General features: G+C 39.6%; 1 protein-coding gene across 1 annotated transcript in view; it reads left to right on the forward strand.

The window, feature by feature from the left end:
* DOCK4 (dedicator of cytokinesis 4) overlaps positions 1–12915 on the forward strand; it is a gene marked incomplete at its 5' end in the record, with an annotated part of 608904 nt that overhangs the window by 581661 nt on the left and 14328 nt on the right. The window contains 1 exon segment of the mRNA XM_053716722.1: positions 10246–10359. Within this exon segment, the coding sequence (XP_053572697.1) occupies positions 10246–10359 (114 nt within the window).

The raw sequence follows: 12915 nt of genomic DNA on the forward strand, positions 1-12915 counted from the left end.
TTTAACATTTTGTTCAATAAAGTTAGAATGTTATACTATATTATCATTTGGATGCTTTTCCTACACTTCCTTATGATTGGCGCTTTGGCATAATGTGTGTGAATATTTTTTACATAAGTGTCGGCTGCACGTCATCTACCAACCTAAATACAAATGTATTGAATCCTCCAACAAAGAATAGGAAATACCCGGTTACAGAGAGAAGTTTCAGTTTTCACATATTACTCATATACTGTAAGTGTGTTGCACATATGAAGAGGTAGAGTAGTGTTGTGGCGCCACAGCCAGTGCTTCTCTATAGCATTATTTAGCCATGTGCTGCATATAAGCAGCTAGGAGTGGGGCATACTGCACATTGGCTAATTTGTGCAGAAACAAGCATATGGTTTGTAATAGGGAATTAAATTATTATCTCTTTTTATTTCTCATTTCTTTCTATAAATATTTCTCAGTCTCACCATCCTTTCTCTGTTTTTTCTATCTCCCTACATTTTGTTCATTAGTTGTTGTTCTGTCTCTGAATTTCTCCCAGTTCGCCTGTCTCATTTTTCTTTTTGTTCTTCCAAGACAAGAGATGAGCGTTTCTTTCACTGGGGAAATATCAGAATAAACCCTAGAAATACCAGTGTGCTGCAATCTTTCCAAACAGCTTTTAGAGTAGGACTGGCACTTGGCACCAACACAGGGAAAAGACTCATTAAAGGGACATTCCAGTGCAAACTTTTCTGATACTAGAAAAGTTGACATAGCAAGATTCGATTAAACTTTCTATAAAAAAAAGGCTTTTTTATCGCTGTAATTAAAGGGATAGTAAACACCAAAAATGTTATTGTTTAAAAAGATAGATAATCCCTTTATTTACCATTCCCCAGTTTTGCATAATTAACACTGTTATAGAAATATACTTTTTTACCTCTGTAATTATCTTGTATCTAAGCTTCTGCTGACTGCCTCCTTATCTCGGCTCTTTTGGCAGACTTGCATTTCAGGCAGTTAGTGCTGACTCTTAAATAACATCACGTGCATGAGCACAATGTTATCTATATGAAACACATGAACTGACGCCCTCTAGCTGTGAAAAATTGTCAATTGCATTCAGATGAGAGGCGGCCTTCAATCATTATGTAATAAGAAGCGCCAAACTGTTGTTCAATAACAAATTACAGACATCGGTTTTCTGCTCAGCAGTGCTTAAGGTCGCACATAAAAAACCTTGGAGGGCCAGATGTGGCCCTCAGGCAGTAATTTAGACAGCCCTAAGTTAAATAATATGATTAATACACAATAGACAAATTATTATTATTTGTTTATCCAAAATAAACGCAATAACGACTTACAAAGAAAACGCATTGATCAGCAGATTAGTGTGTGATATCTTGTGCCCGCTAGCACTATAGATTTCCTTTCTCTGATGTGTTTCTCTCTGTTCTTTCTCAATGGCCTCAAGTTTACATATTTTTTGTTCTATGCTGTTCTGATGTCTGTCTGAACAATGTGTACTTTGATGAGCTTGGCTGTAGTAATTAGTTTTGGTGAAATCAAAAAGAGGTATATTACTTTTTAGCTCCCTTGCTTTATGGAAAAAAAATGCTGACTTTTGCCTATTGGGAGATTTGTTAAATTACAATTCCTATTTGTAGGCAACAGAACATCCAATCTGTACTACATACTCTCAGCTGGATACTTTATAATTGCTAAGAACACAGCACTTGTAAGTTTCATATTAAGAGAGGATGTAAATGAAATTTGTATTTAAACATTTAAGTGCACTTTAGTCAAGCAAGTGTTTTAATATCCTCAAGGATTTTGCTGCAACTTTATCTGCTAGTATTCTTCTGGCAGCAGAGTGCAGTACATTTCACTGTATTTGTCATTTTGTCTGCTGTCGCTTTTCTTTTTCACTACCAAAATATTTGCAGTTTGTTCCAAGCAAGTTAAGTAATTCTAACATACATAATGTAAAAGTAAAAATCTGAACACATTATTCTGCCTATTTTTAAATTGTATCAGGAAAAATAAAGTTCTACATAGGGTTCACCCTTGTAAAAACATTACTGTGTAACTGCAACGCGTTTCTCAGCTGTTATATCAGCATATTCACAAATAGACAAGCAGAACATTTAAAAGCCAATTGCATCCAATCAGTACAAAGCAGAAATCATTAGTGCCAGGATTCTTAAAGGGACACTGTACCCAAAAAAATATTTTGTAATTCAGAAAGAGCATGCAATTTTAAGCAACTTTCTAATTTACTCCTATTATCAATTTTTCTTCGTTCTCTTGCTATCATTATTTGAAAAAGAAGGCATCTAATTTTTTTTTGGTTTCAGTACTCTGGACAGCACTTTTTTATTGGTGGATGAATTTATCCACCAATCAGCAAGGACAACCCAGGTTGTTCACCAAAAATGGGCCGGCATCTAAACTTACATTCTTGCATTTCAAATAAAGATACCAAGAGAAAGAAGAAAATTTGATAATAGAAGTAAATTAGAAAGTTGCTTAAAATTTCATGCTCAATCTGAATCACGAAAGAATTTTTTTGGGTACAGTGTCCCTTTAAGGATGAACATCTGAGAAACGTGTTGCATTTACACAGTATTGTTTTAACAAATGTAAACCCTATGCTTGTGGTGCCCTCTGTGAGTTTCCATTTGTCATTTAGTTGTGTTCTCTTCTGGTACATCTTACAGATATACAATGTGGTGCCTTCTGTTGTTTGTGTCTTATTAGTTACAATCACTAGACTGCTGTTTGTGTCTTATTAGTTACAATCACTAGACTGCTGTTTGTGTCTTATTAGTTACAATCACTAGACTGCTTTTTGGAAAAGCTTCTGGTGGAAAACTGAAAGTTATCTTTATCTCTGGCAGGGCCGGATTGGCCTACCAGGATACCAGGAGATTTCCCGGTGGGCTGCAGCAGGTGGGGCTGGAAAGTTACAATTTAAAGGGGTGATTAATGGATGCAATTGGGTTGTAGGGTGCCTATATAATATCCCTCTGGCATTTTTATTTAATGCAATTGAGTTTTTTTTTTTACTTATTATTGATTCCATCCACACACATTGCTACTGTTGTGGAGTTATTAATAGCACACCCCTTATATTTATTTCCCTTTTTATGGTAAGGGCAGATGCTGTGGTTTTTAGATATTTTATTCCTACTTATTTTCTGCATAGATTGCAAGATGGTGCAAAGCAACATTGTTATTTTCTCTTGTTAAGTGTATCCAGTCCACGGATCATCCATTACTTATGGGATATTAACTCCTCCCCAACAGGAAGTGCAAGAGGATTCACCCAGCAGAGCTGCTATATAGCTCCTCCCCTAACTGCCATTACCAGTCATTCTCTTGCACCCAACGAATAGATAGGATGTGTGAGAGGACTGTGGTGATTATACTTAGTTTCATACCTTCAATCAAAAGTTTGTTATTTTATAATAGCACCGGAGTGTGTTATTCCTTCTCTGGTAGAATTTGAAGAAGAATCTACCTGAGTTTTTCTATGATTTTAGCCGGAGTAGTTAAGATCATATTGCTGTTTCTCGGCCATTTGAGGAGAGGTAAACTTCAGATCAGGGGACAGCGGGCAGATTAATCTGCAAAGAGGTATGTAGCAGCTTATTATTTTCTGACAATGGAATTGATGAGAAAATTCTGCCATACCGATATAATGTAAACTCAGCCTTAAATGCAGTAGCAGCAACTGGTATCAGGCTGTCATGTATGTATATTTTACACTTCAGTATTCTGGGGAATGGCACTTCACTGGAATTATACTGTATGCATAAAACTTTAGCCTAATTTGCAGGGACTAGCAACAGGCTTTTTAATAACACTCAATTTATTAATGTTAAACGTTTTTTGCTGGCATGTAAAATCGTTTAATTTTCTGAGGTACTGGGTGAAAAAATGTTTTGGGCACTATTTTTTTCCACTTGGCAGTCGTTTTATTTAATTTATGACAGTTTACTGATCTCTCTCACTGTTATGTGTGAGGGGGAGGGGCCTTTTTTGGTGCTTTTGCTACGCATCAAAAAATTCAATTGTGTTTTTTACAAAGATTTGATGCTATAACTTTTCAGTTTATTAATTTTCAACTGTCATAACTTTTTCTGTGCTTCTTATAGGCACAGTACGTTTTCATATTATAGTAAATTACTTGAAAAGTATTTCCAAGTTGCTAGTTTATTTGCTAGTGTGTTAAACATGTCTGATTCAGAGGAAGATATCTGTGCTATATGTGCTAAAGCCAAAGTGGAGCCCAATAGAAATTTATGTACTAACTGTATTGATGCTACTTTAAATAAAAGTCAATCTGTACAAATTGAACATATTTCACCAAACAACGAGGGGAGAGTTATGCCGACTAACTCGCCTCACGTGTCAGTACCTGCATCTCCCGCTCGGGAGGTGCGTGATATTGTAGCGCCGAGTACATCTGGGCGGCCATTACAAATCACATTACAGGATATGGCTACTGTTATGACTGAAGTTTTGGCTAAATTACCAGAACTAAGAGGTAAGCGTGATCACTCTGGGGTGAGAACAGAGTGCGCTGATAATATTAGGGCCATGTCAGACACTGCGTCACAATTTGCAGAACATGAGGACGGAGAGCTTCATTCTGCGGGTGACGGTTCTGATCCAAACAAACTGGATTCAGATATTTCAAATTTTAAATTTAAGCTGGAAAACCTCCGTGTATTACTAGGGGAGGTGTTAGCGGCTCTGAATGATTGTAACACAGTTGCAATACCAGAGAAAATGTGTAGGTTGGATAAATATTTTGCGGTGCCGGCGAGTACTGACGTTTTTCCTATACCTAAGAGACTTACTGAAATTGTTACTAAGGAGTGGGATAGACCCGGTGTGCCGTTCTCACCCCCTCCGATATTTAGAAAGATGTTTCCAATAGACGCCACCACACGGGACTTATGGCAAACGGTCCCTAAGGTGGAGGGAGCAGTTTCTACTTTAGCTAAGCGTACCACTATCCCGGTGGAGGATAGCTGTGCCTTTTCAGATCCAATGGATAAAAAGTTAGAGGGTTACCTTAAGAAAATGTTTGTTCAACAAGGTTTTATATTGCAACCTCTTGCATGCATTGCGCCTGTCACGGCTGCAGCAGCATTTTGGTTTGAGTCTCTGGAAGAGACACTTGAATCAGCTCCATTAGATGAGATTACACACAAGCTTAAAGCCCTTAAGTTAGCGAACTCATTTATTTCAGATGCCGTAGTACATTTAACTAAACTTACGGCTAAGAATTCCGGATTCGCCATTCAGGCACGCAGAGCACTGTGGCTAAAATCCTGGTCAGCTGACGTTACTTCTAAATCTAAATTGCTTAATATACCTTTCAAAGGGCAGACCTTATTCGGGCCCGGGTTGAAAGAAATTATCGCTGACATTACAGGAGGTAAAGGCCATGCCCTGCCTCAAGACAGAGCCAAACCTAAGGCTAAACAGCCTAATTTTCGTTCCTTTCGTAATTTCAAAGCAGGAGCAGCATCAACTTCCTCTGCACCAAAACAGGAAGGAGCTGTTGCTCGCTACAGACAAGGCTGGAGACCTAACCAGTCCTGGAACAAGGGCAAGCAGGCCAGGAAACCTGCTGCTGCCCCTAAGACAGCATGAATCGAGGGCCCCCGATCCGGGAACGGATCTAGTGGAGGGCAGACTTTCTCTCTTCGCCCAGGCTTGGGCAAGAGATGTCCAGGATCCCTGGGCGTTAGAGATCATATCTCAGGGATACCTTCTAGACTTCAAATTCTCTCCCCCAAGAGGGAGATTTCATCTGTCAAGGTTGTCAACAAACCAAATAAAGAAAGAGGCGTTTCTACGCTGCGTACAAGATCTTTTATTAATGGGAGTGATCCATCCGGTTCCGCGGTCGGAACAAGGACAAGGGTTTTACTCAAATCTGTTTGTGGTTTCCAAAAAAGAGGGAACTTTCAGGCCAATCTTGGATTTAAAGATCCTAAACAAATTCCTAAGAGTTCTATCGTTCAAAATGGAAACTATTCGGACAATTTTACCCATGATCCAAAAGGGTCAGTACATGACCACAGTGGATTTAAAGGATGCTTACCTTCACATACCGATTCACAAAGATCATTACCGGTATCTAAGGTTTGCCTTTCTAGACAGGCATTACCAGTTTGTAGCTCTTCCATTCGGATTGGCTACGGCTCCGAGAATCTTCACAAAGGTTCTGGGTGCTCTTCTGGCGGTACTAAGACCGCGAGGAATTGCGGTAGCTCCGTACCTAGACGACATTCTGATACAAGCTTCAAGCTTTCAAACTGCCAAGTCTCATACAGAGTTAGTACTGGCATTTCTAAGGTCGCATGGATGGAAGGTGAACGAAAAGAAGAGTTCTCTCTTTCCACTCACAAGAGTTCCCTTCTTGGGGACTCTTATAGATTCTGTAGAAATGAAGATTTACCTGACAGAAGACAGGTTAACAAAGCTTCAAAATGCATGCCGTGTCCTTCATTCCATTCAACACCCGTCAGTAGCTCAATGCATGGAGGTGATCGGCTTAATGGTAGCAACAATGGACATAGTACCCTTTGCACGTCTACATCTCAGACCGCTGCAATTGTGCATGCTAAGTCAGTGGAATGGGGATTACTCAGACTTGTCCCCTACTCTGAATCTGGATCAAGAGACCAGAAATTCTCTTCTATGGTGGCTTTCTCGGCCACATCTGTCCAGGGGGATGCCATTCAGCAGGCCGGACTGGACAATTGTAACAACAGACGCCAGCCTACTAGGTTGGGGCGCTGTCTGGAATTCTCTGAAGGCTCAGGGACAATGGAATCAGGAGGAGAGTCTCCTACCAATAAACATTCTGGAATTGAGAGCAGTTCTCAATGCCCTTCTGGACCTTCGGGATGGCTTATGTGTTTCCACCCTTCCCGATGCTTCCTCGATTGATTGCCAGAATCAAACAGGAGAGAGCATCAGTGATTCTAATAGCGCCTGCATGGCCACGCAGGACTTGGTATGCAGATCTAGTGGACATGTCATCCTGTCCACCTTGGTCGCTACCTCTGAAACAGGACCTTCTGATCCAGGGTCCCTTCAAACATCAAAATCTAATTTCTCTGAAGCTGACTGCTTGGAAATTGAACGCTTGATTTTATCAAAACGTGGTTTTTCTGAGTCAGTTATTGATACCTTAATACAGGCTAGGAAGCCTGTTACCAGAAAGATTTACCATAAGATATGGCGCAAATACTTATATTGGTGCGAATCCAAGAGTTACTCATGGAGTAAGGTTAGGATTCCGAGGATATTGTCTTTTCTACAAGAAGGTTTAGAAAAGGGTTTATCCGCTAGTTCCTTAAAGGGACAGATTTCAGCTCTGTCCATTCTTTTACACAAACGTCTGTCAGAAGTTCCGGACGTTCAAGCTTTTTGTCAGGCTTTAGCTAGGATCAAGCCTGTGTTTAAAACTGTTGCTCCACCATGGAGTTTGAACTTAGTTCTTAATGTTTTACAGGGGGTTCCGTTTGAACCCCTTCATTCCATTGATATCAAGTTGTTATCTTGGAAAGTTCTGTTTTTAATGGCGATTTCCTCGGCTCGAAGAGTCTCTGAGTTATCTGCCTTACATTGTGATTCTCCTTATCTGATTTTTCATTCAGACAAGGTAGTTCTGCGTACTAAACCTGGGTTCCTACCTAAGGTGGTCACAAGAGATTGTGGTTACATCTTTGTGTCCTAATCCTTCTTCGAAAAAGGAACGTCTGCTACACAATCTAGATGTAGTCCGTGCCCTGAAATTTTATCTACAGGCAACTAAGGATTTTCGACAAACATCTTCCCTGTTTGTTGTTTATTCTGGTCAGAGGAGAGGTCAAAAAGCTTCGGCTACCTCTCTCTCCTTTTGGCTTCGTAGCATAATACGGTTAGCCTATGAGACTGCTGGACAGCAGCCTCCTGAAAGAATTACAGCACATTCTACTAGAGCTGTGGCTTCCACTTGGGCCTTTAAGAATGAGGCTTCTGTTGAACAGATTTGCAAGGCTGCAACTTGGTCTTCTCTTCATACTTTTTCCAAATTTTACAAATTTGACACTTTTGCTTCTTCGGAGGCTGTTTTTGGGAGAAAGGTTCTTCAGGCAGTGGTTCCTTCCGTATAAAGAGCCTTCCTGTCCCTCCCGTCATCCGTGTACTTTAGCTTTGGTATTGGTATCCCATAAGTAATGGATGATCCGTGGACTGGATACACTTAACAAGAGAAAACATAATTTATGCTTACCTGATAAATTTATTTCTCTTGTAGTGTATCCAGTCCACGGCCCGCCCTGTCACTTTAAGGCAGGTAATTTTTCCATTAAACTACAGTCACCACTGTACCCTATGGTTTTCCTTTCTCTGCATGTTTTTGGTCGAATGACTGGTAATGGCAGTTAGGGGAGGAGCTATATAGCAGCTCTGCTGGGTGAATCCTCTTGCACTTCCTGTTGGGGAGGAGTTAATATCCCATAAGTAATGGATGATCCGTGGACTGGATACACTACAAGAGAAATAAATTTATCAGGTAAGCATAAATTATGTTTTTTTTCCCTTCTAATTTTCAGTTAGCAATCTTTAAGGAATTGTATAGTTATAAGATTGTAAATCATGGCATTTTGAGATAGGGATCTGATGCTACACGTGGAACCATGAATTGTGTGTTTGAAATGTTTAGGAAGTAAGGACTCCTGTGCTCATATTTACCATGTACCGTAACGAAAATTACACAGAAATCAATAATAAAAAAATGTTGCATTCCCTAAAGTGCAGTTTTGTCATTGATGGGTATTTCTTGTTGGTAAAGCTATAGTACATTGTATCTTTTTAACATGAATACTAAGGTTGGCTTGCCAGGCCTTTTTTTGCAATCTATTAAAGGGATACTAAACCCAAATTATTTCTTCAATGATTCAGATAGAACAGGGAATTTTTAACAACTTTCTAATTTACTCCTATTGTCAATTTTCTTTGTTCTCTTGCTATCTTAATTTAAAAAGCAGGAAGGAATAGCTTAGGAGCCGGCCCAATTTTAGGTTCAGCACCCTAGATAGCGCGTGCTTATTGGTGACTACATTCAGCCAACCAATAAGTAAGCATAACCCAGGTGCTGAACTAAAGATGGGTCAGCTTGTAAGTTTACATTCCTGCTTTTTGAAAGAAAGATACCAAGAGAATGAAGAAAAATTGATAATAGGAGTAAATTAGAAAGTTGCTTAAAATTACATGCTCTATATGAACCATGAAAGAAAAAATGTGGGTTCAATATCCCTTTAAACTCCTTTTCTGCCATTGTTATTTTGAATGTTATCTTACAAATTTCATTGCATAAGACATAACCAATGATACTGGTTGCATTCCTCATATTCAGTCAACCTCTTTAAAGCAATATGAAGCCCAAATATTTTAGTTTGTGATTCAGACAGCGCATACAATTTAAAAAAAAAAAAATCCATTTTACTTCTATTATCAAATTTGCTTCATTCCCATGCTACTGTTTGTAGAATAGATACCTAGGTAGATGTCTAGAGCACTACATGGCAGGGAACAGTGCTCTTGCAAATGGATGACATTCTTGCAAAAAAGTTGTCACACAGTGCGTCAGACACATGCATGCTTCCTGAGCTTTTGTCTCTGATTTTCAACAAAAGATTCCAAAAAAAACTATGAAAATTTGATAATATAAAAATGTTGAAAGTTGTGAAAAATGGCATGCTCTGTCTGAATCATGAAAGAAAAAAATTAGGGTTTTAGGTCCCTTTAAGTTAAAAAAAAAAACAACAAAAAAACACCATAAAGGGTTGTCTGGAGCAGGAAAAAAAATTACCTTTATAGATGTTTTATGCAAAACTGCAGTATGCAAAAGATAAATAACATATTTTATGCAGAAAATTGTTTGGATAGAAGTCCTGGAGAAGTGAAAATTCTTTGCTTGCTGGATGGTCTTAAATTGGGGATGACAAATACTTAACCTTTAAATATAATCATCTCTTTAGGAGAACTTATTTTGATCAGCTGATTCTTGTGCAATGCTGCCGCATCTGCCCATTATGTGAACAGAATATTTTGAATTGCCACACATCTTTTAGGTATATTGTTGTCAAACTAAGACCAGAACTTTTAACTGATATCTTTAAAATGCCTTCATTTCTTTATATAGGATTCGTTAAGATATATGTATAATATGTTTTATTATTTTACTTACGTTTAAAGCTGTGAATACAACCCCAAGCAGCTGGAGTTTGGACAGTGGAAAGGAAGCCAAAAATATGTCAGAAAGTGGAAGGCTGATAACCCCTCCAGTACCACCACGGCCAACACAAGCTGGTAGGTCTTTTTAAATATTCGGTTTTAACATTTGCTCAGGGTCTATATTTTGCTGACGTGTTGATTCTTCTGTATATACTTTTCACCTTAAAGAGATGTTGAATTTAGCAAATTTCTGTCACGTATATGAAATATATCACATATATGAAATAGTTTTGTTTGAAACATTAAAATAGTTTTTCTTCAATGAAAATGGTAATTGGTCAATAAAAAAACATACTGAAAATGTCAGTACTACAGGATGGGCTATAGAAAAGCTACTAAAAGAAGAGGCAGCATCAGAAATTGACCTCCCAGTTGGGGAGAGTTCAGTCCAGTTGAAAAGGTGTTCTTGCATCAACATTAAAGGGATATGAAACCAAAATTTTGTCTTTCATGATTCAGATAGAGCGTGCAGTTTTAAGCGACTTTCTAATTTCTAATTATTATACAATTTTTAATTAGAAGTATTTTGTAGTATAAATACTTAAAAAAAAAAACAAAAAAAAAACAAACAGTGACTGTTTCATTAATGACTTTTATATGCACAATAGTTGCTACTAATATAGTGGTTAAGAATGCAGTCTATTCTATTACTCCTTCCCCCTCACCACCTGCACTGTTCATCAGCCCATCTCTCTTAACCTCACCTTACTTTTGTATTCATGAACTTCACACATTCCTAAAGACTCTCTCTCCGCCTTACACTTCAGCCCGAAAACAGTCTCATTACTGCAAATCTGCATCTCATCTCATGTCACACTCCCTCTTGCTCATACTAGCTGCTGGCGACATCTCCCCTAATCCTGGTCCCCCACAACTTCCTCTCTGGTGACCTTAATCTCATTCCTCTTGCATCTAAAACCACCACCCCTTCACTTGTGCATTCTGGAACTCTCGCTCTGTTTGCAACAAGCTCACTTCTATCCATGATCTCTTTATCTCCCACTCCCTTAATTTTCTGGCTCTTACAGAAACCTGGCTCTCTGCTTCAGACACAGCATCCACTACTGCACTGTCACATGGGGGTCTCCATTTCAGCCACACTCCTAGGTCTGGCAATAGACAAGGAGGTGGTGTTGGTATTTTACATTCCTCTTGTTGCACCTTTCAACAAATACAGCCCTTCTCTTCCCTCACATTGAAGCACACATGATTAGTTTATTTTCTCCCCTCTCTATACGTGTTACAGTCATATATCGCCCCCCTGGCTCCCCAACTAAATTTTTAGATCACATCCTTATTTCCTTTCCTCAGACACCTCTGCCCTCATTCTGGGCGACTTCAACATCCCTCTTGACAATCCCACTGCCTCCTCTGCAAAACAACTTCTGCAACTCACTTCCTCTTTCGGCCTGTCACAATGGACTGACTCTCCCACTCACAAAGATGGTCACTCCCTTGACCTGATTTTCAGCTATCAATGCACTATCTCAAATCTTACAAACTCCCCTTTTCCTCTTTCTGACCATCATCTACTAACTTGCAACATCACTTCCCTCCCCACAACCCCCCCCCTTCCTCTACCCCTCACACCAAACTTCACAGTAGCACTAAGTCATTATATCAGCAACAGCTCACTAGCTCTCTCAAACCTCCTCTCTTTCATCACCTCCTTTTCCTGCCCTGACCAATCTATCTGCCACTATAACTCCACCCTTACATCGGTCATTGACACTCTGGCCCCTCCTACCACAGCTCAGAAACCACACTCTCATCCTCAGTCCTGGCATACTCCTCTGACACGGTACCTACGCAAATGTTTCCGTACTGCTGAGCGACACGGAAGGAAATCTCAGAGTTCTCCTGACTTCACTACAAGTTCATCCTGAACTCCTGCTATTCTGCCCTTAATCTTTATAAGCAACAATATTTCTCTAATCACATCTCTACTCTTTCCTCTAACCCAAAATGTCTGTTTTCCACTTTCAATATTCTTCTCCGCCCACCCCCACCTCCTAATACAACTTTTCTCTCAGCTCAAGATTTTGCCAGACAGTTCAATAACAAAATTTACTCCATCAGAAATGAAATCAGCTCTCAACATACTACCAATCTCCCACCCCCTCAGAAGCTCACAATCATCCAAAACCCAAATACCCATAAATTTAGCTCTTTTGCCCCTGTTACAGAGGAAGACGTTTCTGCCCTTATACTGTCCTCCCACCTCACTACCTGTCCCCTCGACCCCATCCTCTCACAGCTACTCCCCTGCCTCTCTTCTACCCTCACCCCCATACTCACACACATTTTCAACCTCTCCCTCAGCACTGGTATATTTCCCTCATCTCTAAAACATGCACTGGTCACACCTATCCTCAAAAAACCTTCCCTCGATCCAACCTCCCCATCCAACTACCATCCTAATTCCTTACACCCTCTTGCCTCAAAGTTATTTGAAAAGCTAGTATATGCACGTCTATCCCATTTACTTACACTAAACTCTCTTCTTGACCCACTGCAATCTGGATTTCGTCCCCCCGTTACCACTTTCTCTTGAGGTACCACAAGGCTCTGTCCTCGGTCCCCTTCTCTGTTCAATCTACACGTCATCATTAGGTTCCTTAATAAAGTCCC

Source organism: Bombina bombina, chromosome 6 (genome assembly GCF_027579735.1).
Source record: "Bombina bombina isolate aBomBom1 chromosome 6, aBomBom1.pri, whole genome shotgun sequence".
Lineage (NCBI taxonomy): Eukaryota > Metazoa > Chordata > Amphibia > Anura > Bombinatoridae > Bombina > Bombina bombina.